The 27,938-nt window shown below is 29.5% G+C and overlaps 2 protein-coding genes across 7 annotated transcripts in view; one reads left to right on the top strand and one right to left on the bottom strand.

Moving 5' to 3' along the window:
• LOC128386803 (uncharacterized) overlaps positions 1-27,938 on the top strand; it is a 61,688-nt gene that overhangs the window by 10,897 nt on the left and 22,853 nt on the right. For 3 of the 6 annotated variants that reach the window (XM_053345882.1, XM_053345887.1, XM_053345883.1), the window contains exon 1: positions 4,793-6,954. The exons of 1 other annotated variant lie outside the window; for it this stretch is intronic. In XM_053345882.1, the coding sequence (XP_053201857.1) occupies positions 5,747-6,954 (1,208 nt within the window). In that variant the 5' untranslated portion in view covers positions 4,793-5,746. Of the gene's footprint in view, positions 1-4,791; positions 6,955-27,938 lie in introns of those variants that run through there. 2 more of the 6 variants (XM_053345880.1, XM_053345881.1) reach the window with 1 other exon arrangement.
• On the bottom strand, positions 9,052-11,315 carry LOC128386805 (putative phospholipase B-like 2). The gene is made up of 2 exons (XM_053345888.1): positions 10,882-11,315; positions 9,052-10,822 (listed from the first exon to the last, which is right to left on the bottom strand). The coding sequence occupies exons 1-2, from the start codon at positions 11,058-11,060 to the stop codon at positions 9,361-9,363; spliced, it is 1,641 nt and encodes a 546-aa protein (XP_053201863.1). The 5' UTR covers positions 11,061-11,315; the 3' UTR covers positions 9,052-9,360.

The following is a 27,938-nucleotide window of genomic DNA, read 5'->3' as shown; positions in this document are numbered from 1 at the left end:
GTATCGAATGAGCTGACTATCGTCAGCTCATCCTCTTTTATACTGTTTTACAAATTTGAATTTCCCGCCAAAATTATCTTCGAAAATACTCATACTGAATGTTGATATTGATGTCCGCACATTAAAAAAAATTTGAATTTCGCGCCGAAAATTTTGGTCCGGAGTGGAAATTTATGGTTCAGAATTTTCAGAAAGTTTGGTGCAGAATGAACGCTTTGGTCCAGAGATGGTCTTTAGCTAACTACTTCTACATGAAAAGACATCGTCAAGATACAACGGAAATGCAACAAATGAAAGCGCAGGACAAGGAGAAGAGTAGTAATAAAACTGCCTAGTCTGGGACAATAAGAGCGCGAAAATCACCAGACCGAGAATAATTAATTCATTTGATTGATTTGAACTATTAATCAATAATGATTAATTTCTAATTGATCACAATTATTGGTTCACATAAAAACACAAATCACTGGAGGGTAATGGTGTTGGTTCCAACTTCTATTTTGGATTTTTTGATTAAAAGAACATTGTGACACTGAATTAAGATGCACTGCAATGATTCAATCTCCTCTTTAGTGAGAATATTTTTTCCATTGGAGTTTGATGAAAGAGAAGCAAAAACTAGATGTAATTTTCTAGTCAAGGTCCTCGCTCCAAATGCAAACCTGAGGAAGTGAATGATAGGAAGATTAAAAACAATGGAGTTTCAACCAGCACAAATAGCTTACCTGTTATTTTTTGACATTTTCATGATTATTAATCAAAATAGTAGTAGAAAAGACACTTGTTGAAACAAACTGATGTTTATGAATAAAGAGTTAGCATACAAATGGTCTTGGTGAAGATGAAACAAAGTTAGTCTCGAAAGATACATATAATTTTCATCTTAAGCCATTTCTTGACCAGATGACATTCTTATTTTTCTTAATGAGCTAAAGAAACAGTTCTCTTCAAACGCGTGTCAATTTATCAACATCATGTTTGAAATTTATTACTATTTGAATTGGTCATTAACTGTTTGACAATTATCCTTTTCTAAACTAAAAAGGCAAAATGAAGTCGAAATTTATTAAAGAGAAACAGTGACAAGAAGAAGCAGAAAGAGATAACCGAAAACAGTAGTAAAAAACTGTACACTCACCCAATTTTCAACGATAACGAAGAAAATATGCTAACATATTCAGTCATTTTTTGAGATTTTTTTATTCCTATTAGTTTTTTAGTTCATGTTTCAATCGACGGTCATTTGAAATAATTTAAATTTTTTGAATAATTTTGAAAAATGATTCATCTGTAGTATATAAAACTCCGCTTCTGGGTGAGCCAGAAGCGGAAGTAGGGAAAATATTATGAGCTTCTTTTACAATTTTAATTTGAAAAATTGCGTGCTTTTGTTTTTTCATAAAATTAAACTTCACTAGTTTCTTTTTGTTCAAACTTGTTTCATTTGTAGTCAAACATACAGATTAGCCGTACGTTTTTCACACTTTGGTTTGACAATTTAAATTAATTTTTAAACTTTGTAGCAGATTGATAATCATGTTCATTCAGAAAATTCCATTTATTTTACTATGCACCCATTCGCTCTTCTACAATGGGAAATGATCACTTTTCACAATATCAATGATTCAATTAGCTTTTGAACCACTCTAAATGGCAGATAACACAACTAGATTTTCCCAAATTTTTATACTTATGATCATCTAATAAATACTAGTGTTTTTTATACTTATTTTTATTGCATCATTTTTGCATTTCATTTCAAGGTTATTGGGTGAGAGAAAGTGAAGTTAAGACAATAGAATTTTGTTTATATTCTATTCTAAATGGCAGTTGAGAGCGAAATTTAAATAATTAACAAATCAGATTTAAATGAGATAATAAGGAGAGGGGTCGAAAACAGTCAGATGACTGTACATCTCGTACAAACTCAAATCCATCTCAAAAATGGATATTGATAATATCAGCTTGAAAGGGTTTTGCAAGATTTAAGTTCAGCTTCTACAACAAAAATCTAGAAAATATTAATGATAATAATAATAGTGTATTATTCATATTGAAAGTCTTAGACTGTAGTCAAGGTAATAATCAGGCTTAGTCTAAAAGCTCATTGGAATAGTTTCACGGTTGGAAATGGAACGATCCATGAATATTGTTTATGATATAAACTTATCGAGGTGTAAACTTTTTTACAAAAGATATCGAAACTTTCTAAGATCAACTTGAGTAGTTATTAAAAGCGATCAAGATACAATATAATTTTTGGAAAAATTATTAATCCATCATCAAGATAACAATTCAAATCTCTGAAGATTCAAAACTATCATCTGATCAGAAGTTGACCTAATTTCAAACGGTCTCAAATTTTTACTTCTTCAATAAACATTCACTGAATAAAGAAAAACTTGATAATCTGTCTTCTAGATGAACTTTGTTTATGCGATTTTGATACATTAATGGGAACAACTATTCATTTCCTATGGTAATATAATCACCACCAAGAAATTACAAGGGTAAAAAAACAATTCAGAGTCTGAATCTTTCTCACCCTTTACTCATCTTGTTGAAAATGCTAATTGAATAAAATACTCTAGCAAACAACTTAAAGCCCGAAATGATTGATCTGGTTGAGCAATAGTAACATCAATAACAATCATTAACATTCAATCAATCAAAACGACTGATCATAATTCTGGTATCAATATCATGGGTGTTTCCTTTGAATTCACATTCTCTAAAAATGATCAATAGAACTAGCAATTCCACTTTTATTATTATCGTTCCGGTGGTGAATAATATTTTATGAGTTTATTTGTATACTTGCTAAAGATCGTGAGTTCGATCAGATATTTTTTGTTTAATTGTCGGCGATTATTTATGTTGATTAATAATAATCCTCAGTGAAAGGCACAAATTCACAGGAAATTTGATTGCTGCATATTAATTATCAGTAACTTTGCTTAAAACAAAATGTTCATCATAATTAATCATGAGATAAATTTCCTTTATCTCCTAATCATGATAATAATCTAATCGGTAAATCACATTTTATGCAGAGATTTTCACTGTAAATTTATTCAAATGCTATCGAGAGTTGAACTTTCGTGCAAAATGATATTGACCAATCCTTTCACCCTGACAATCAAAACGTGATCTGGTTTATCAATAGATTCATAATATATATTGACTATTATCATGAACTTTACCTTCTCTTAATGAAATTTGTAACTTATATCTCTGATCTATTTGTAAACATAACGAAAATTATCATGTCCACAAGAAGCGGGATAAAAATCTCGAAACTTTGAGATAAACTAAATATTAGAACCTTATTATTAATAGAACTCAATATTCGATGATTTTTTTTCTCACCTCTTTTTATCTATTCTTTTCACTTTCAATTTTGTCATTGACATTATTATAAACTGTCAAGTTGAATATTATCATGACTATTTAGGAATTAGCATGACACTTAGTATGTTATCAGGTATTTTGTCATTTAGTTTTATGGAAATAGAAAAGAAGAAAAAAAAAGTTCTAAACAAAAGTTTTGACAGATAAATATCTTGAGAGTTAGTGATGGAAATAAATTCTGATCCGATTATTGTCAGGGGAGAAAATTGATTCCTAGTGTTTGTTACCTTGTTTTCTTGTTTTTGTAACAAATATTGAACTTTTCAGAGATATTCCCATGAAAAATCATAAAGTTAAAAAAAAGTTGTTTCATGAGCTTTAATTCATGACGAGGATTTCAAATTATCATGAATTTCATGAAAAATAATAGATAGAGAACTTTTTTCTCTTCTCTTTTATCTCAAAATCAAATGAGAGTTTCAATCAAATTCATGATAGTAAAACTAATCATATTCACAGGAAAATTATCTGAATTCTATATTTAAATTATCCTGAATTATCATGATAAAAATTATTTGATGAGAATCATATAAATTTCAATGATTCTATCTGTCACAATCAAATTTTCTCCCTATTGATAACTTTTAACCATTAATATTAAATTAATTCTCTAACTTGAGATAAGAATCTGTAAATCGAAATGAGAATTCATGATAAGTTAAATATTTCATTTTCTTGAAGAGAATGAAAAAAAAGTTCTAATGCAAATTCTAAGAGAAAAAGAAAAAGAAAAAGTTTAAATTTACAAACAGATCGATTGTATGTACTTTACCTGTAGCTCGAAGATAAAGTTTTCCAATTGATTAGAATCTTCATCTTTGAAACTTTATCTGCTAGTTCTTGAATCTGTACACAACTTTTTCTAATCATCTTGTAACTCGAACTCATATAATTCCAGCTAATTGTCAAGTAAGAAGTTTAATGCCGAGTGGGAATTGTACTGAAGAAAAAAAAATTCCAATTGAAACTAACATTCCCATAGTACAAGCCATTGAACAGTTAAAATTGTTCCCTGTGGGTTCACCTTTCGAGTCTTTTATCTCTCTCTCTCCCTCTCTCTCTTATCATCCAGCTCCTTTTCATTATTATCATCATCATCATCATCATTACAATAGACAAGTTTCAATCAAAATAAGATAAACAAGGAAATTGTTAGTTACTCGTGAGTTTCAAACCAGAACTGTTTACCCTGAATAAGAAGTTAGTTTTTTCATGGTGATTCCATAATAATTATTATCATGAGCAGACAGATATAAAGAACGCAAGATCAAAGGGATCACATTGAAAGAGAGAGCGAGAGTTAGAGAGAGAGAGAGGATGAGGATGAAGATGAGAGTTGCTTTAGTTTGATTATTATTGAGTAAAACTCACTAACTCATAGAGAAAGAAAAAAACTCTTCCTTTCATTTGGAATCATTTTCACTTTTAGTGTAATACTTTCATTCCCCTAACACGTATTGACATTAATCAAACTAATTGTCCTCACAAAGACTTACCTTTAAGTATCAACTTTTCTATCATAATTTTCATCATCATCTTCCGATTAAGCATGATAACATTATCTTCCCATCGTCTTCCAGTTTCATGGTGTCATGAAAAACAACAATAAACTTTTACCATTTGTTAGCTCTATTTGTTTGCAAGTGAGAGAGTGTGTTCAATGTGTTCAAGTATATCCTCATCCTCATCATCATCTTCATCTTCATCAATCGTCATCCAATAAAAGCAAGTGAACAAATAGTTGATTCGAGAAAACAACAAAAAAAGTTCATCTCCTCATTCATCATCATAGATTTTTTCCCATCATCATCATAAAGGTTTCATTCAATATCATTCCTTAATTTTCCTTACTGATTGTGAATCAACATTCAATTGTAGATTGACTTGATATCCTTGATAATCATCACAATTAATATGTAACCAATTGATTAACGATTCTCATTTCAAACGAAAAGGATTCACACTCGGGATTATCTACAATGGGTTAAACTTTTGGATTAGAATAACTTTTTTCCCCTTTTCTATTTCCATGTGTTAATCTAATTATTACCTCATTTGATATTTTGTTATTGATTAAATGATAATCTGATAATCAAATTACAATTGTTTCTTTTAATATATCAACAGCAATTAAGTTTCATTGTAACAATTCATCAATTACCATCTCTATTTGTCTCAATGTGATAATAGTTTTTTTTTGATATTAGTGATAATTTTAAAATCTCTGTTAAATAGTTAACCTTGATTATATTAATCAGATGATTGTTTTATCATTTTAAAAGGTAGTCAGATTAGTGTAATAGTGATTAGTAGATTGATTAATTGTCTATCTATTATGATTAGTAATCCTTCATCAATAACATCCTCTGCATCAACAGTAATTACAACAACCTCGGTAGTTGCTTCATCTCCCTCAGTGTCAACATTAACCTCATCTTCACCTTCATCACCTTCATCATCTTCCTCCACACCTTTATCATCAACATCATCATCAACACCAGTAACAACAATTAATCAGTATGTTACCAGTGTGACTAATAAGCAAATAACACCATCATCAACTTCATCATCATCATCACAATCATCACCAGAAGCTATTCAAGTTATTTATTCATCATCATCTGATTCCTTGTGTCCACCCACAGGAGGAGATGATGGTGACAAGGAGAGTGGTGATCATGGTGGTTCCATGAAGGATAAAAGGCTTAATCAAAACACTGGTCAGCCTCCATTAAAAAGTATCTTAAGTCCATCATCAGCTCGAAGACCAACTCAATTGTTATGTGAAACATCATTAACTTTCAATGAATCAAATGAGATTCATGGTGTTTCTCAGATGGAAACAAATAATCATGATCAGGGTAAGAGACGGAAAGTGGGTGAAAGGGAGGATCAAGAAGATAATGTAAAAAGTGATTCTTGTCATGAGATCAATGGTGGTGGTCAAGGAATTGGTAATGATAATGGTGGTGTAATCGCCTCTACCATAGGTAGTGGTGGTGGTGGTGGTGAAGGTAGAAAAGGGATTTATGGGATCATGAAAAGTGCCTCATCTCCTGTTGATCGTAAGAAAAAAGCTCGTGTTGAATTTAGTAATATAGTTGATGAACGTCGAGCCTCGACCAGTTTTGGACCAATAACTAATAATCACCATCGAGAATCCCGATTAAGTGTCCTTATATCAAGTTCCACCTCGAGCAGTTCAAGTTCATCTTCTTATAATCAAAATCCTCGCTCTCGATATCAACAACATCACCATCACTTTGGTTTAACCTCACCAACATCTCATGGAAATTCAGATGAAGGTCGAAGAGGAAGTGACCTAATGAAACTGTTCACCCGTCGAAGATCCCGATCACCAACATCACTTTCAGCAGCCTCTTGTCGTCGACTTCAACAACCTCGTCTAAGTCTATTGGGTAAACCAATTGTACCTCGATCGATAAAACAACGAGATCCAAGATATCGTCGAACTCAAATTTTAATTCACAATTTCCTCGAAAGACCCCGAGGCAAAAAGGCTGTCGTTTATCATTTATTACAGTAAGTCACCAATCAACCACTTTTCCCCTTCCACCATAAAGTAACCATAATCTTCTATGTGTCTCTCAATTTCAACCAAAGAAAAAAGAAGAAAAAAAAACATTTCGAACAACAAAAAACTTCGAGGTTTTTTTTCCTACTATCATAACAATTCTTATCAAAAGACAACATTAAATCACAGGGGAAATCTTGTGAAATAAATGAGACACCCCAACAGTGGGCCAACTTCCCACCACCTCCATTATATTCAATAGACTGGAAATATGAAATCAGGGGGAAAAGTTTTCGTTTCAACCATAAACTGAACTCTGTTGATTTATCTAACCTTCAAATTCAATGTTCTCACTCAACTCCACACAAATACACACTCTTCGTCTCTCTCTCTCTCTCTCTATCTTCTCAATCTGTTATATTTCATGATGAGATAATATATACTCCCAACCCCCATCAGTATCATCATTATCATGGATCAGATGATAAACGATGACCAACTAATCTGATCATTAATTTTATGAATTACGAAAGGAAAAAGTTGAGTTGCAATTTTAAATCAATGTCTGAAATCAGTAGTAAATATTTTCCTCCATAAAACAACAATGAGAGAAACTAATATCTAAATATAGACGAATCAGAGATGACAATTCTGAATATGATTCCATGGTTATTCCTGATTATCATCTTTGACTAACCAAAGGCCATTGAGATGTCGAAATAAATTACATGGTCATTGGTATCATCATTTTATTATTTCTCTTTCTCTTGTTGATACATTTAATATCTTTAAGTAATAGACTCATAACTCTAGATACACACACACACACAGAAACACATGAATACCATGCGGACATTTCAATTCCAACTCTTGCGATTAATCATTTCCAAATTATTCTCATGAGGATTAACATCATTATAATGATCCTTTGGTCATCTCATGAGATGACCAAAGTAACTTGAAAAACTAAGCAGTCAACAGCGCAAAAGTATCAATCCTTTTGTTTTGCTGTCTCTATGCTGTTTTTGCACTCAAAATGCTGAATCCAAGATTAGCCTTTTGATTTATTACTCACAACTTATTATTATTTTATTACATCTCATGATAATAATGCTCTGAAAATAATATATACATATAAGTATACAAGTTGAAGATATTACCTGGTCGAGAGAGAGAGAGAGAGAGCAAAAAAGTTCTGAAAAAGATTCAACTTGTAATGACAATCAGGGAGAGGAAAAAAAATCATCATTATCCATTCAGAAGATGAAACAATTTTTTTTCCTCATCCACTTACTCTGATTTCATGATACCAAGAAAATAAGTTTTGTTTTCATCATGATACTGATTCATGATTAGCATCATTATCAACATGATTTGATTGTTGAGTCTTGGAATCACGTTGTCTTTTGATATTATATTGAAGTGGATAAGTAAGCTTGATGAGTGAGCTTAAGTTGAACAATTTTCCCTGTGAAATTGAATTCAATTGAACTTCTTATGTCTTCTCGTACCTCTTGAAATGAAGTAAAGAAAAAAAATATAAAAACTCAGACAGATTTGTCTCTCAAATGAATTCTGATATTACCCTGAGTCTACATGATTCCTTATATAAACTACCTGGGAAAATGAATGAATAAAAAATAAAAAACTGTCATGAAATTTTATCAACACTTTGAATCAGGTAAACCAATCAACTTGATGAAATTATCTGGTAATAAAGTATTACCAGTTGATCATCATGATTATCTGATAACTGATTCAAGTGATTTAAGTCAATATTTCATTGGAATACTGTTCCAATATTCCTGTTAGAATTGAAGTTTTCATTTCTCATTGAAAAATTCAATTGATATTTTCATAGACTTCATAATGATGAGGATGAAATTAAATTCAATGTAATCCACTCAAACGGAATCAACTGAGACTCATGATAATTTCCCAAAGAAAAGTTTTCATGTCAAAATGTTTCAACTACAACAAATCTTCATGAATACAATAATATAAATCTAAAAATTGAGTAAATAATAAATTAGCTGAATGTAAACTTGACCCTTTAATATTAACCATTCATGATAAGCATCATGGTCAGAATACAGAACTTGATATAATAATAATTTCACTTATTTCTAATTTCATTCAGAACTTATTAGTTAATAATAGCAAATGAAACCAAAAGTTTACCTTTCACCTCTAACATATTGATACAACAATAATGATCCAATAGATGTCATGTCTTTCAGTCTCAATATTGACATTCATTTGATCATGTTCTTGGTTGATCAACTCTCCCAAATTTAATGATCTAAAGTAGATGCTGAATTAATAATAACAATCAACAACAGTAAAATTATCACATATACAAAGATTGAGTTGAAATTATACTTTTATTGTTATTAAATTGCCTCTAAATCAAGTTAAAAGTATATCGGTTCAAATACCCACACATCAGGGTGTCCCTTATGAGAAACAGTGTCTCTCAATGTTGAATTGGACCAAATAAAGGGTGGTACATCTTGATAAGTTGGCCCACTGATTGCATACATTTTCAGTTGTTTGAATAATTTGTACGATGTTACCTTGGCATCGATTGCAGCTTCATTTACTAATCCACCACCAAGAAAATCATATCTACCATTTGGATTATTAAGATCGGACCTTGAGGCGATACTGATTCCTGATGAATAAGGTGGATCACAATTACACCGAGCATCCGGATCTTTAAGATAATTGTTGTACCTTAAAAGTTTAAGTCCACTCTTGTAATCGTATACCTGTGATTGTTTCCTTTTAAATTGTCTAGCTCGAGGATTCGTATTATAATCGGCAAATGATCCATGTAGTTTTCTCATTGACTGATAATTGGCCAGTTGATAAATCTCTTGGAAATAGGGAATATTATAACTTGACCAATATCGTTTTTTAATCAATCTTTTGGTCATATCTTTGGCTACAATTAACCCTGGCATTTGCTCCAGAACCCAAAGTAACCCGGCCTGATGTTTATATGAAACATTATCAAACTTATTATAATCGATTATCATAAATTGATTATTATAAGCTCCACTATTATATTGTCCAAATGTTGAACTCCATGAGTGACCATCACTGGCCAATCGATTAGCAACCATTGTCCTGATGAATGTTAATAGACCTTCATTTTTTTCAATTAATTTATTATTTGAAGAATTGTAATTAGTTAAACTTGTTTCCATTACAACTAATCCAGAAGATATAAGATAATAATCATCGCAAGAGAAAATTAATCCAGGATAAGAAGTCATTGAGATTATCGAACCAGGTATCGTTGAATTATCGTTAAATCCTGTTCGATAGGGAAGATTGTACTTTTTAATTATTCTCAACATGCACCCAAGTTCATACCAAGTTGCATGGCCAACAATTAACTCATTGACTGTTAATTTAACCAATGCCGAACACGATGTATGACCTAAATCGCTTTTGATTACAGTTCGATTGTAAACAGATTCCATGCTCATAATATCGGTAAGAATGTTGAGAATGAATATCTTTCCATGTAAATCGATGTTAATTCCTGGTTTGTAAATTGTTTTACCAGTAATTCCATCACTTAATCCAGTTAGTTGATTAAGAATCAGGGAGACTTGGTACCAATACGAATTGTTTGAAGAAAATGCATCTAAATTGCTCTTAATTTGAAATAATTTTTTCTGGTAAAATTTGAATATTTTCTTGCAAAATTTTGGATCATCTGAACAATAACTATTCCAAGCATTATCGTAATGATTTACAATTAAATCAACAGTCATGTAGCCCTCAAGGTAACCAGCAAGATAAGCAATCAATGAATCATTTACTTGGGTTGAAGGGTCACTCCAAATGGTCAAGAAAGACCAACTGATAGTAGAGAAAAAAATAAATTAGATTATCACAATTAATTCAATTGAAACTCTTACCCTGTTTGGTTAATTTGATTGTAAAATGAAGCACAAATTGGATATAATCCTAATGGGATGTTACTGATTGTCACATTTTCAATTGATATCCAATTGTATTCAATAATCCGTATACACTTAACATCACAATTTATCCCAACAATTAGCAAAGTAATCAACAAGCTCATTAATTGTATCATCTTAATTGAGTTTCTCTTGTATTAATATCAACATCATTCATGAACAATTGATTGATTGTTTTTTACAGTTTAATTTTGATTGAGCACAATTAGAGAGCAATTTATTTGATCAATTGATTTTTCTTACAGTTTAAATTGTTATTTACCTTTAATTGGCTTGGTTGTTGAAAAGTTTTATCATCGTCACCATAACAATTTAACTAAACCAATTAATAGAGTTAAAGAAAACTGTTCAAACAATTAATGAATGTTAAAAAAGTTGCCATAAATCAAACAATTTAAAACTAATTGTTTTTGGTATCTAATCTAATTGTTGATTGTCTGCTAAATTGTAATGATGTCACCTCTAAATTTTAACCAATTAATTGTTAATTATTGTCGTTTTTTTGCTCAAAATGAAACAGCAATTAACCAAATATCATTATCATGATATCAAATTGTATTTCTCATGAAAATTAACAATTAAGTTGACATTTTATCACCTTAAAGATGATCAATTATTAATGGGAATCCAAATGGTTAGTAGATTAAGATGATTATGATCAACTAATTATCTTGTGGTCATCAAGACCATTTACCTGTTGGTCATTCACTTTGTCCATAATTCACTCATGTATTTTTAGATGTAACTTTTATTGGATTTAATTTAATCAGTATCACCAATGATGTCAGGATAAAATGAATTCATTGGTTACATTAACATTATTTTATCATCATTTGATCATCATCATCATCATGTAACATCAATAATACATCAATATACTTATCTTTGATTCATTTAATGAACTTATTTGATGCTGATGATAATATTATCTCAATCACATTATCCTTGAATCTATTTGATATCTAGATTATTAATGTAATCAAAATCTGATGAAGATTAGAAAAGTTCAACAATTTGTTTCATTCACCTGAGATCGAATGACAGAAAATTTCTTGAAATCTATCAACGTTTTTGATGACCAATGGTCAACACAAGTTTTCTCGAGTTAATGATTAATGATTATGGTGTTTAAAGTAATTGAAACTCCATGAGAAAGTTCATGTTTCATTATTTTCCCGGGAATCTGAAAGAAGATAAATAATTGAAAGTGTTTTTTTCTTCTAATAATATTCCAAGATTCAGTTAATATTCTGGAATGATTCTCATGACTGAATTTTAACTAGAGAATCAATTGATTATCTTTGATGATAAAAATATTCTAACTTATTGATTTGTTTGAGTTTTAATGGTGAAATTTTTTTTAACATGAGTTACATTGTATTCATCATGTTTCTCATGATGAATAATACTCATGAGACTACCATGTAATATATGAGAGAGGTAATTGATTGTGATCTTATTGTGAAAAGATGAAATCAAATGAGACAATCAGATGAGTTGAAATTGAAAAGACAAAATAATCATTAAAAACTAAGTGAATCCCAATCAATCTTGTCTTGAATAACAATCTCCATGAACAGTTACCATGAAGATGAACATTGAAAGAGAAAAATTTTCATATTAGTAACAAACCATTGAAAAAAAATTGGAGATGAAATGAAAATAAACAGAAAATAAAATAATTTTTTCATCTACTAAAAGAATAAATAACAGAAAAAAGATAGAGATAAAAAGAGATAAAATAACTGAATAGAATTGAGAATTCTCAAGATATTTTCTCATTCTGAGAATTTTTAAAATTATCCAAAGAAAACATTCTGACAGGTTAAGAGGAATAGCAAAAATAAAGAGCAATAAAAAAGCTCCACCGGTGGAAAGAATCAATGAACTTAAAGTCAACTGAATCAAATTCAGTTTCCATTTGATTTTCATTGATAATAATTCATTTGAATTTCCAAATCAACCGGTCAACACTCATACTCATTGAGACTTATAATATATTGAACTGTCATCGAATAGGATTAAGTTATCAAATTGAAGATTAAGATGATTACAATTATCGGATTAGCGATTATAACTAATCCTTTGTTGATAAACTAATAGCAAATCTATAAGTTGTAATTGTAATTTACTCACAATTTGTTGATAATTATTCATAAATTCAGTTGACTTATACAATTCTGATTCTTGATTCCTTACTGATGAGTAAATAGTAAATAAATTGTTTTTCATTTGAATCTAAATGTAAAAATATTAACGGAAATGAAGAGGAAATTATTTCGGAAGTTGAATGATGATTCATAGCTATTATCATCATCGACTTTATCTTCATCATTAGAACTTTTTTTTTCTATCAGAACTTTTTTCTCTTCTTCCTTTCGATGTGACAATTTCAATGGTTGAATATTAATCGTGTTATGAAAAAAAAACTAAATATTAGATTTAATCGATTAAAAGTTATCATGAAAATTTCTCATTTAGAGATAAATTAATTATCCAAAACTTTGTGTGTCCACCTTAATTGCTAATTTAGATTTAGAACTGTGGTCAGCAGAAAAAAAGTTCTTTTTCCATGAATTTCAATTAGTTTAATATTCTAAATTCCTTCAAGTCTTTTGTTGACCAATTGTTTTCACCATTGAACAAATTAGATCTCACCTTTAGAGTAAAGAAATTTATTTTTTTGTCAAAGTCTTTCTGACCATTTACTGAATATCCATTCGTGTAAAGGTAACAATAGATGCTGGTCAGTGGTCAAGAGTTAGGTGGTTTTACCTTGTTTTTTGTTCATTGTGCTGATCTTGTTAGATGATATAAAACTAAGTGAATTGAATTGAGAGGAAAATGAAATTATATCAATTTTATTAGCTTTCTGAGTTTTTTTTCCACCAAAATGGTCAAGATTACATTTCAATTGAAATGGTCAAGAATTTGGTTTACTCCTCATTTCATCATCTTCACCATGTAAATATTTAATCATATCATTCAGATGATAATCTCAAATTGGAATTTACTTTTCCATTTTAAATAAATTTCTTGTCTTTCTCTGGTTAACTTTACCAACACAAGTGAATTTACATTAACAATAATTCCAAGTAGCATAAAGTGTATTTATACAGAACCATAATTTCACTTTCACGCCACTGCTATTTCCACTGCACTGCCATCTCTACTCCACAGAGATTCCCGTGTCAATGTCACCCCATGTCCCGAAAATAACACTCCACTCAAATCAACAAATCGCATAAAAGAGGGGGAGACAGGAAAAGTGGACCAGCTAGAGATGCCCTATTAGAAAAAATTGAAAGTGCTATGGCTCATTCTAGCCATTGGTCTATAAAGTCTTAAAGTAAAGTGTCTTAAGTAAAGATTTTTGTCTAACGACTGGAGTTATAGCTGATATGTTGATAAGGAAACCTTGTACAGGTATTACGTGTGCATTTATGTTTTCCCCATGAATACTTTGTAATGATCTTTCAACCAATCCTTCGGGACCTCAATGACCTTGAAAATCGTAGAGTTGAGTGCTTTAATTCTGTTCAGTCCTCTGTTCAAGTTTGACATTCATATGACTCTTAACTTTTGAGATATTCAGTCAAATGGCCGAAGTGGATAAAAAACGTCCTGTATACATTTTATGCTACAATTTCACCTTTCAAGTGACCAGAACTTTTTATAATCTAATCAATGAATTTGTCTCGAGTCTTATTTCAAGTCTTGAAGAGATAATTTTTTCACAAATTTTCATTTTCTTTGTCTTAGTAGATTGAGAAATGAAATACTAAAATCAAGTGATAAAAATATTAGTTCCTCAATTGAACAATAAGGTTCAAAAGTTTTCATCTCCCTTGGATATGATTTTCCATTTGTAAAGTTAAACTACAATCAACAATTTAATTGTTTTATTAACGAAAACTAATACTTTGTTTTATTAGCTACTGATTGTTACTCATTTCTGGTTTATCATCATTATCATTATTACTGTTATGAGTAAACATACCAGGGAGTGAAAAGCTATTAATATCAAGAAGCCAAGTAACAGGAGCTCACACAGTATTACATGGGAATCAGATGATGATGATTATGAGGAGAGAAAGTAAACTCAATGGGAGAAAGTTCTTGGCATATGAATAAATATTAGAACAATAATTCACCTCGAATGAAGCAAATATTAATATTATGATGATTATAAACGATAATAATGATGATAATATAAGAGACTGGAAGACTTTCTTTTCTTGCTGATCATCACTATGGAAAAATTCATGTAAGTGAACATTAAAGTTCTGAATGAATGTTATCCAAAGATTCAAATGAATATTAGAATCAGAAAATAAGGTGGAAAGTTAAAGAGAATTGATCTAATTTGATCACCGGGATTTGTAATGTTCTTTGGTTAGATGATAATTAGAACTGAAATTGAAACAATTTAATCCGATAATTAATCTAAATGAGACTCATTTCCTTTAGAATTTATTTATTTTTTATTCCATGTAAATTCAAATCAACTGGATCCAAACTTTTCGTTTGTTTTTTTCTCAGCAAAATGTTAGAAAAGTTCATTTCTCAGAATTATATCAACAATTGTAGTATTTTCCCTCTATTAACAATCAGAAGGTGGTATCAAGTAAACTCAGGGTGGACTGTGAAATTTATATCCACCGGGTGGTAATAATAACTGTTTGTTTTATCTTCTTTTTCAATGATAAAAGTTGAAATTCTATTAATGAACTTCTGATGTTGTTTTTATACCGAGTTGTTGGAAAAAATTTCATCATGGTGATGAATAAGATGTTGATCTGAATTGATTACTGTTTATCCAGTTTTTCCCTCCCTGAAAGCTCAAGTTAACATGTAATACAAATAAAATATCACTTTTTATCCCTATGATATTGAGCAATTTGAAGCAATTAACATGGTAAATTGTTGATTAGTTTGTAAGGAAAAGAAAAAGTTGTTTACAAGAACACGATTATCATTCTAGTTAATCAATCACATATCATAACATGAGTAAGTTATTAATTAATTATCTCAATATTAGATAATAGATGTAGCAAGTTATCAATTGAATTGTAAGGTTTGGGCTGCAGTTGATTGTTGATAATATAATTTGCACCAATTGATCATATGTTTATGACCCAAATTTAGGTTGATTCAATTGGTTACAACTTGGTTACTCTCAATCGTTTTCCTCTTGGTGTTTCCAATTTTCTGGCTTCTGAATCCAATCCTGAGACATGATAAACTAACTGTTACTTGCTTATTATTACTCATAATCAGTCAATTACCACCATAGAATCTCATTCCCCAGGGAAGGTTTCACAATTATCTCTGATTCCATTCCAAGTGCAAACTTTTTCTCACCTTAACACTTATCAATATTATTATCATGTGAACTTTTTTTCTCCCTGATTCTCTGAATCAACATGATGTTCTGTCTTATTATTATTGCATGGATTTAGTTTAGAAGCTTTTTTGACTACTGATACTACATATTAATCTGGGTGAAAATAGATTCTCCGGTGTAAATATTGAGAAATCTGGGTGAGATTGATTAAAGCTAATAAATTATTGGCATTATTATGTAGCATCAATTGTTAACTAACAATCAGATGCAATCATTGCTATTTTTACCTAAATTGCTCCAGGGTTGATAAATAGCTTGATGAAGAGTAAATTGATCAGTTTCAAGTTCTAAACATTTTTACTTATCAAGTCCAATCAGTACAATCTCATGAGGAAAAGATGATCAAGATTTGTTACTTGATCGATGTTACAAAATTTAATCTACATCAGCTGATGATGACCTATGGAATCTGAATGACAGGAATAACCTTGACCCCAGAGTTTGATACTCAAATGGATGGACGATTTATAATAATATATGTAGCGAGAAAATCATTAACTTTGATGGTTTCATGAAAGACTCAGAGTTTCCATCAGATTTCATCGTGAAAATCATTAGATGAATCAGTAAGCCCAGAGTTGGAGATGAATCTCTTTCATTAAATAAAATGATAAGATGATGATGATGATGATGATGATGAGAAAATCATTGATTTTGTCTTTGATTGATACAAGATGAAAATTGATACCAAGTCAATTTTTCAACAGAGATAAACACTGAAAACGGAAACAAGTAGTAAACAGGAAAAGGAAATGTAAGAAAATAAATTGCAAAGAAAAACTTGTTGACATAAATTTAAAAAGATTGACGAAAAGTTGAAATGCTTTCAATTTACAAGTCGCAATCAATTTCCTTGATTATAATTGATTAAAACTCGCAAATTTTATTTCAATTTAATTGGATAAAATTTGATAATCGTCATGAACTTCATCCTGGTTTTCCCCTTCACCCTGAACAATCAGCTAGATGATAAACACTTTGCTTTCAATTTGATCCAAATGATTGACAAACCTTTACAAGTTTTTGTCATCATCTTTCCTCACATTGTATGAATTCATGAGTATTTATCATAAAAATGATGATGAAGATGATGAAGATGAGGTAGATCCATCTACTTATTCATTCATCTTAAAGATAAGTTTGAGAAAGTTTTGCTGATGAGCTGTCGATTTGTTGATTAGACGTTCGAGATCAGATCAATAGATGTACTCGATGAGATTGACCATCAATCATCAATGAGTAAGAAATAATGGAGAAAAAAAGTTCTAAACAGTTCGAACTTACAAAGTTCTATCAATGTTTATACTCTACTCTTTTGGTCAATAACATCATCAGCATCATCTTCATGTATTCATGGTGATGATGAACGAGCTTGATTATCATCTGATGTGTAAAGAAAAAGCTTTGATCAATAGTTTAGTTAATCAAAAAATTTATGAGTCTCGTCATTAACACAATCATCTTAATGATTGTCAATAGAAAAGTGTTAATATCTTAATCGTAATCACCATTGATACATTGACAATGAAGTTAATCATCATACTAATATTTTTATGTATCAACTTCAATCAAATTATCATCTCTTTCTGAATTATTTTCCCTGTAGCATTGCAATCAAAATCACCCTGTAGACTTAATTGGATACGATTGACAATCCAATGGAAATTGAATCTTTTCCAATCAGCAATTTAGACTGGAAAAAAAATCCAAAAATTGATCGATAGACCAAAGTTACCAAGGGAACGCATTGAGACCAGAATCTATTCCGAATAATTTTCATGGTAAATATCATGAAAATCTGAGTAACATTCAATGAAGATGAAGGAATAAAGAAAAAAAATTCTGTCTCAAAATAATTACTCTGATTCTTTGAATTAATTATGTAACTAAATTAACTGACCTAAGGCTCTCATTAAGCTTAAGTTTATGATCATGAAACAAATTCTGATGATGATTAACTTTTAATGATCTTCAAGTTGAATCTGGTTAATTAACATTAATTAACAAACAAAATAATAACTTACATGGTTAACATTTTTCTCATAATTAATTAATAACCTTGACTTGAGAGTCTTAAATTATCAATTATATTAATGATCAGAATTGAAAATGTAAATCATTAAGAGTTAACTTGTTTTTCAGCTAAATTTCACAATTAATAAATAATCAACTAAGAATAATTCATTTTTAATCATCTCTTAAGAGAATGGAAAAGTAAAGGTAAACTTAATTGATCCAGAAAATCGAGGTAAATTATCATGATCAACTGAATTAATTAATTGACTGTTTAATTTGTTCAATTGATTGGAAAGAAAGTTAAGATCAACTATCAGATCCAATTAAGTTTGATAATTAGAGTTGATAATTGAGACTTTTTTACATCTTAACCAAAATTGACATTCAAACATGATAATGATTCTAATTAGACTAATTGTTTCCAGCGAGACGAGAAGAAAGAAAGAAAGAGAGAGAGAGAGAGAGAGAGAGAGAGAGAGAGAGAGAGATTTAGTTGTTCATCTTGAAATTTGGCGCGATTGTGTTTGAATTTCAGAGGTTCGAATGCTAACCGGCAGATGGAGACAGGCATCAGAAAGTGGATGTTATCGGGATGAATTTTCTTAATATCTAACTCGTTATTGACTTTTTACTTTGAAATTAACTGATTATGATGATTTCCTCTCTACTTGCCTTAAAATTAAACCTTGGAACTTTATTCTCACATGAATAATGTGACTACAATTTATCAGAGATAAAGTTTATTCATTTTATTTAAATTCTTTCAAATAATATTCACCCTGAAGGTTGAATTAGTTACGAAAATCTTTCTCGAGTAATTTATAACCTAATGAAACAGAATATTATATTAATACTTATATATTTGAAGAAAATTTTCTTGAAGTATTTCATCATAGATTCTAAACTTGACTCGGAAAATGATTGAATCATAGCTGAGAGTTTCAGATTTATAGAAAGACAACAAATGATTAATCTTGAAGTCAAAAAGAAAATTGGTATGAACGAAACGAATTAATAATAAAATATAATTTGTTGAATTTCCTGTTTCATTGTTCGTGTTGATAATCATGGTGAATATAAAAACAGAAATCTTGATTGTAGTCATATTCAAACCGTATTGATATCAATCTGAATAAATTTAATATTATCGGAAAATCACCTTTTGAATTCTGAGTGAAAAAATTGTAATATTTTTCCCAGGTAAAATTTACAGAAAATTCTCATGTTCATTTAACTAAATTAATCTAATCTCTTAATTTAGTAATTTTTTTCATGCTTATGTATCACTTTGTAAGGTTAAATTCAATTTAAAACTTGAATCTATTGTATTTTACAGGGGAGATAATTGAACCACCTACAGGGTATTTTATGTGCTAGTATAAATTAATTGTTTAATAAATTCAATTGGTAACAGAGATAAAGTGAAACTTTTTCAAGTGCATATAAATTACATGTATATCACTCACAGCCCTGAGGTTGAATTTTTCTATTGAGTCGACCAGAACTTTCTTTTGACTTGTTTTCAGAGTTGAAATATCAAAATATTAATATGATAATTCACCTAAAGAAATGAGAAAACTTAAATCAAATCTGGGTGCATTTAAATCATACGCTTTTTCCCTAATTCTTGAAATTTCCATCAAGATATTCAATTTTAACTCCATCAGACAATATCACATTTATTTAATATTATCAGACAATAAGTTTCACAATCTCGAACTTTAAACATGGTGCTTATCATCCGAATTATCCGCTTTTGATTGTCGTTCATAGTTGATTCCTATTTATTAGGTTTCACTGTTTATTATTAGTATCCAGGCCACTTCAGAGCCAATAAGAAAAACAAAATAATTCATTAAACCTTAAAATGACCTTGACTATTATATTTGACCTTGAGAATCATCTGAACTGAATATGGTGACTACACACTTGTCATATTTAAAGAGCTGGAGCCATCGGAGTTACCATGTTCTCGGTCAATCTAATTCCAAGAATGGACTTGAGTTCACGTTCAGTTGGTAGCCACTCGCAAGAATGTGGTAATGAACTTGTACGAGTTTAAACGATACTTATTAGTCATATTAAAAGGTCGAGGTCATTGAAGAAATGTCAAGTTTGAAGGGAACTCGAGTATTACCTAAACAATTAACAATTGTCAACTTGAATCAACAGGTAACAATTAAGAATTGATAGTCGCCATCTAGTGTGTCTTAGAGTTAACATTTTCTAATCCAACAAATGATCAACTAATTGTAGCAATTTTAACCAGATTAACTCAATGATTTTCTAGTTAATAAAAAATATAGTCAATTGAAATTTTGGTCATCATATTTTCATTGTTTTACTGAACATTATTTTTATGATAGAAAAAAAGTTAATCACAACCAATGGATAAGATTAATAAATTTAATACAATCAATTAATCATAATTAAAAGTAACCATCATTAAATAAGACCCTAATGGGTCAACTAAATCAACTTGGAACATCAGTGTTTCAATTAACTATTAATACTAATTGTTTTAAAATTGAATAATTAATAAATTGTCTACCAACATAAAAAGTTAATTAGAATAGTTTTTTTCTTTCGAGCAAAGAAAACTTTTTACTAATTCATATCTCCAAGTAACAAGTAATCACTGTCCACTCTAATTGTCCAGTTCTTATTGTAATGAAAAAGTGAAACTAAGAAAAAAAATACAAACAAGAATTAAAATTAACCCAACAATTTATGTCCACTAATAAACCGGATAACTGACCATTAACCCAGAAAAAAAATCTAAACAAAAAATCAATTGGAAAACAATGAAAAACAAAAAGTTAACTTGTAAATATTGAATCAAATCAACTCTCAACTGGTCAGTTAATTGACCAATAATAATATATCAATAATAATAAAGCTACAAAGACTTTTTAAAAAAAAGGAAACATCTAGAAAACTGACCAGTAACTGACCGATCAGTAAGTTTATTGAATATGTTACACTAGATAATGAATTATATCATTAGCTGAATATTTTATTGGTCATCATATCTGATGATCATTATTATTAAGACGATGGTCAGTTGATTGGTTAACCTCAATATAAGCATAACATTATCAGTAATAACTTTTTCCGTTCTCAGATTAATCAGATAAAAAGATATTAGTTTCCAATGATAAGAATCATGGATAAGAAAGTAGAGAACGAAAAAACAATAGAAAAGAACTTTTTTTTCTGGTTTCATCATCATCTCCATTTTGATCAGGGAGTGATTATGATTAACAATACCAAAAGAATAGATATAAAGTGGACATAAGGATGACCAGTGGGTGGATAATACTGGACAAACATAATCATAAATTAACAATAGTAATGACTTGGAATTGAGAGCTTATCCCATTTTAATAAATCGTCTAATCTTAAACTCCATTAATCTCAGTTTCCCCTTTATCTTCATCTTTATCATCATTCCCCTCCCACTTTCATCATCATCATGAATGACCATCGATAAATTAATGAACCGTTATAATGGTCAAATATACACAGAAATACTGATCATCTCTCTCTCTCTCTCTCTCTCTCTCTCTCTCTCTCTCAAGTGATTAAGGAAACTTTTTATTTCTAATTCTTTATGGATTAACCTGAGTAACTTTCGCCTATTTGATTATCCCTTTGATCCTGTTAATCAATTTGATAAAAATTTCATTTTCAATTAATTATTGAGATTTTGAACCGTTTGTTTGTTATCAGTTGATTGTTTGCTCATTTAATGATTACAATTAAAAGTAATTATATTTAATAACTAATTCTGATCATAAAAATGATTAACTATTCATATCCAATGATAATGTTGTTGTTCAGCTTTTTACAGTAGTGATTTATTATTAATTTTCATTTGTAGTGCTTAAGTTAATTGTTGATCACGATTTACGTTACATGAATGTAATTAATTAGAACAACAATTTAATATAATCCATAACTTAATGAGATAATTAAACTTTTGCCTCGATTGTTGTTGTTGTTGCTGTTTCTGTTTGGATTTTCATTGATCTAACTAATTATTACTCCCATTGAATCACAATTAGTGTTGATTGTTGTTGTTTATCATGTTTCGTATCCATAGTTATTTATTTGTACCCGATTTCTGATTAGATTGAAATGTTAATCATATGATTAATGTTGATTACAGATGGAAATCACGGAAAAAGTTTCATTCCGTTATAAGATATGGATTCAGGGTGGAAATATTTTCACCACCTCACCGTTAGTTACCATGTTATCCTATTGTACACTGGGAGATTTGATTGTTGTTCCTCTGGATGTAATTAAAATTAACTTTGAATAAATTAGTTTGTTTAATAATCAACAATTTGTATGATTTAATCATCTTATTAGATTGTCAAGTTGGATGAACTTTATGAAGGTTAATCTGTTTCTGGATTAGTGATTAATCTTGTTTTCATGTTTCATGTCGGATTAATCAAATTTCAATGTTAATTGACTGTTGTTGTTTTGTTAATCAGGTGAGATTTGGATTGATTGTACAATTTAGATGTTAATCTTTTGAAAATTTCATGAATTAATCGTCTATTGAACCAGAAACATGATTTCAATGAATCTCTGGTTGTTCAGAAATTATTTATTTCCCTTTTTGTTATCCAGAAAAGAATTGAATTAACATCATAATTGGGAGCATCATCTTCATTCAATTAACATGTAATCAGAATGTTGATTGTAAATAACAATAGAAATTGAAGGAGAAAAGTTCTGAACTTGAGGTTCGAGTATTCATGGTTATAAGGGTGGAAATTCTGAACAATAATAGTAAAGTTCCACTTGAACTTACTCGATATCTATTTCATCTCATTGGCTTGATTCTTTCAACGATTATCATGAAATCAAGTAAATTCAATAATCGTACATAGAAATTTAAAATAACAGGAAATGTTATCATTTTTCTGACATGAAATTTTTTCTACAAACTTTGATTTCTCATCTAATATTTTATCCCTCTTACAAAAGATCCGTCCTGAACGATTCTGTCATTATCAGGCTAAACAGTTGACCCAAATCGGTAAAAATCCATTCAGATGACCGGAAGTTTAGTTCTGGGGGATTTTCTTTTCGAAAATTAACTTCAACTGATAAACAAAAATTCTTTGCAAGATATTCGATGGGAGAATTTAACAAATAGAATCAATCGAAGTGGCCGAAGTTCGAAGGTTGATTTGAGTCCTTGTGAACTTGAGATCACACAAGAAAAAGCCCTGGAAATGAAGATTATCAAGTTAGAACTCCAGTTCTCGAAATTGGATTAGTCAATGAGATATGAATTTCTTCATGCAATCGATAATAAGTAGATTAATTTTGTTCATCGTTCAATGAAAGTTCATCTTCGTTTTTATGAGAATTCAGCATTGAGTGAGAAGCTCAAGATTCTTTACAGAAAGGTTGATTCAAAAGAGATAAACGCTGAACAAAAATCGGTGCATGACGAGTACAGGTAAATGATTTCAGTTCATTGGTTGAACTTTATTGAAATTTCATGAAACATGAATTTGGATCCAAAAACAACCTATTGACTATTGGGAAAATAAAGTAAACTTTTGAAAATTTATCTCTATTCCTTTAGCTATTAGATAATTCTGACATTCATGATCAGTTTGTTGAGAGTATTTTTTTCTGAACGATTCTGATTAACTCTGCAAACAATATAATCTAACAAAATGAATCAACACCATGAATGATTACTTAGATTCTGATTGATCATGAAAGTAACTCAGCCAAATTGATTAGATTATCAATGATTGACTTTCCATCAATTTGAAAACTGATTGATCAATTTTATATTTGTTACATTGTTGATTTATCTCGATACTTTACTCTAATTGTAGATAAACAATTAAACCAATTTGAGATTTAGTAATAAGTCGAGTTGAACAAAAAAGTCAATCTCTATTTGATTATCACTAATAAATTAATCAAAAAATCAAGCAAATGAACAATTTACATGGTTAATCACAATGGAAATCAAATAAGAAGCAGCTACAGATTCAAGTAGACTCAGAAAACATTAAATAGCCTCGAGGTTGATTGTAATCATGTAAATGAATCAGAATCATGAGGGGATTCAGAACTTTTTAGAATCTTTTCTTTTTGTTCGTTCCCTCAGTAATTCTCATTGTTCAAATGATATTTGGAACGACTATTTACTTAGTAGAAAAAGTTTCCTGGGCTCGAATGTGAAAATCGAGAAAAAAAAACGAAAAACTTTTTTAAAAGTTCTGAACGAAATTCAGAAATTATCATGGAAACAACATTTCCAAATAGTAATTCAGATGAACTTTTCATATCCATGAAAAAGGTCGACCGATAAAAATGACTATCTAATTACCGATTATGTAATTTAATCACAATTTGTTGATTCTTTAGAACCATAACAATTAAATCTATTGATAGTTTCATTGTATTATTATTTTATTTTAAATGACAATTTTCACTAATGCAACTTTAAACCAATTATAATTTAATGAGCTTCTAACAATTAACTACTTTTATTATGTTTTAACGAGGATAATTAAGATTTGCAATTTATAAATGTTCATTATTTCAATAGGGATTGTAAAGTTTACAATCAAGTTTATAAAGTACAAATCAATATATTTAATTTTTTGTTGATCGTCACAATTTACGTGTAATTTGATTGATCCGTTTGACAACAATTTAACAATTTAACATTATTGTTATCAGAAAAAAAATTGATGATAACGATAAATGAAACAGATCAATTTGATAGGAATCATTTGTAAATGATGACGATGATAAGTGTTGCAATTGTCAGAAAGCAATTTAATCAACACTAAATGTCGGTTATTAGATTTGCAAAATTGCAAACATTTGCAATTATCTAATCATTAATGTGCTTAACCAATATAATTTGGCAATAATTAACTCAGAAAGTCTAATATTAATTGTAGTACAATTGTACTGAAGATAATTGTTGCAATTAGTTTTACATTAGTTTGTAAAATTGATGCTTATCTGGTTACATAATTAATGTAATATTTTGAATACATTGAGGTTGGTTCATGAATCAATGAATTGAATGGATGCATGATAATATTAAGTGAATAAAAAAAAGGCGATAATGATGATGAAGATGAAGATAAAAGCCAATTGATGGTCAACAAGATGATGGTCAGTAAATAACTTGAAGAGAAAAATAAGATTGAGAAAGGTGACAAGTTTTTCTCATCTCTTTCTCTATGGACATACCTGGAAATTGTGATAAGTTTCAACAAGATAGAAAGTGAATGATGATAAACTCTCAGTCTCTATCATCTACTATCATCATCATCATCATCATCATCAAGTATCTTGCATCATGATGATAAAACTATCAACCTTTTCTGTCCAAAGTATTACATTTCAACCTGATTGAGATAATCAAACTCACCTTCATGTATAATTTGTATCGATCAATACAAAAGCTGAATTGGTTTTTTCGCTATTTTGATAAAAACCAAATACGATTGTTGATTAACCTTTGATAATTTTGTTATTAGCAAATGCAAATTAACTCTAATGTAATAGTTTTTCAATTACATATTTACCTGTGAATCTGTCAACCTTTTTACACTTTTTTTCACAAAATAGATTAACTTTTTTTTTGGTTTCTTCTTGTTTTCCTGCTTCCCTTTTCTGTGTCTAAGGTTATTCTGAATCTATTCCCAAAGTGTATCACCTAATAACTAATACACACCATTTATACACACAGAGATTTGCTAATACCTTTGTGCTAATATCAACTGGATGGATGATGATGATGATGATGAAAACAACATGATATCCTGAGATGATGAGGATTTCCTCAACCGGGGAAACACAAATAAAACAGGATTCTGTGATGAGAGAGGTTGAAACAATAATCAGTAAAGGAAATTGCGATTTAACATTGAATGAAAAATCTGATGAAAAATGGACTTGATTGCTGGTATATTTACCAGATTAAACAATTAACTAATCAAAAAATCAATGATTATAAAAATGTTTCGTGTTTAACTTAAATCATTTCAGAGTTAAACTGGACAATTAAGGATGAAAAGATTAAATCTTCCATCAATGGTTGACTAATTGTAATCAGTTTTTCATGATTTCTCCATGTGATTTGTCAGTATATTTAAACTAATTGACCTTCAACTGGTCAGTTAATATTATCTGCATAAGATTCAATTGGTCAGTTTTACTCTTTCAAAATGAGAGCAACGTTTTAAATCAACGTGCAAATGTTTAAGACAGAATTGATTGATTATCCAAACGATTTGATTGATTTGCATATTCATCCATATACTAAATGTGACAATAAACATAATTGAAAATTGTCCAACTTCTTGACCAATGGTCATTCCCATAAACTTGTTCAACTAACAATCCATTAGTTTAATTAATTGTTGGTTTCACCTTAAAGTCTATCAATAGATCATAATAATCATCATCTTATCATCATAATGATAAATATGGTAACCATTAAATTCTGAGTGAATCAAAAAAAGTAAAATAATTCATCTCCCTGATAATCTGATTACTATTATCATGAATTTCAGAGTTTCATATGTATAATACTTTCAGTTGACTTTTTTTATCTCATTTTGTCATGATCATGAGTTTAAGTTCACAAATCATGATAAGTATTATTATTACATTAATGTTCATCATCGTCATGATGATAATGATGAGAACATACCTATTCAGGGTGTGGTCATGATTCAATTTGTTTGTTTTACAATTGAATCAATGGAATGAACAAAAAAAAGTTTCCTCTTTTGTTTTTCCATGAAATGTTACCATGAATTTCTTGATGATGATAATATATTAAGAATCAAAGTCAATATAATAATCATTTCAAATGATTAAGTTACTCTATTATTATCATTATTATTATTCATGTTTTCCTTGTTATCAGAATATTAACCGATAAAAGTTCATTTTTTATTCTCAATTTCAAAATATTCATCATGTTGCTTCAGTTATTGATGAAAGTTTTGAAACAGAAACTAGAAAAGTTCTGAACTTTTCCACTGAAAATAATTAGATGAATCATTTTATAGCTCTTTATATTCATTTGCATGGGAATCTTTGAAATTCAGAAAAGTTTTAACTCATGGAAAATAAGTTGGGGGAAGAGAGTGAGAAAAAAAGTTCTGTCATCATGAATATTGTTTTCTTCTGACTCTTCATGATTCTTCAACTGTTCTTAACATTACCATGAACATTTCAACGAATCTGCATATTGACCTCCTATAAGTCTCAGAATAAAAGAAGAAAGAAAAATGAGAAGGTGAAAGAATAATTTCTGTCGAATTTGGAACTTTTTTTTCTTCTTTTCTTCTCTACGCAAGAACCATTTGAGTGAGTATTCAGTCTCACTCTTATCTATTCTCTCTCTCTCTTCTCCTTCTCTTTCTTATTCTCTGTCTCTAATTTTATCGTTCCAAAGATTATCAGGGAGACCAAAGAATCGAGAAAAAAAAGTAAAGACAACAACAAATTCATTTCTACTCAGAGAGATGATGATCATCACTTAATATTT

This window comes from Panonychus citri, unplaced genomic scaffold (assembly GCF_014898815.1).
Source record: "Panonychus citri isolate SS breed McGregor unplaced genomic scaffold, ASM1489881v1 Contig00077, whole genome shotgun sequence".
Lineage (NCBI taxonomy): Eukaryota > Metazoa > Arthropoda > Arachnida > Trombidiformes > Tetranychidae > Panonychus > Panonychus citri.
This window is presented reverse-complemented; position numbering and strand designations above follow the sequence as displayed.

Excerpts from the sequence above, each read along its gene's own strand:
- LOC128386805 (XM_053345888.1), bottom strand. The coding sequence starts at position 11,060 with ATGATACAATTAATGAGCTTGTTGATTACTTTGCTAATTGTTGGGATA. Across the intron at positions 10,823-10,881 it reads AATCAAATTAACCAAACAGG|TTGGTCTTTCTTGACCATTT; the intron begins GTAAGAGTTTCA and ends CTCTACTATCAG.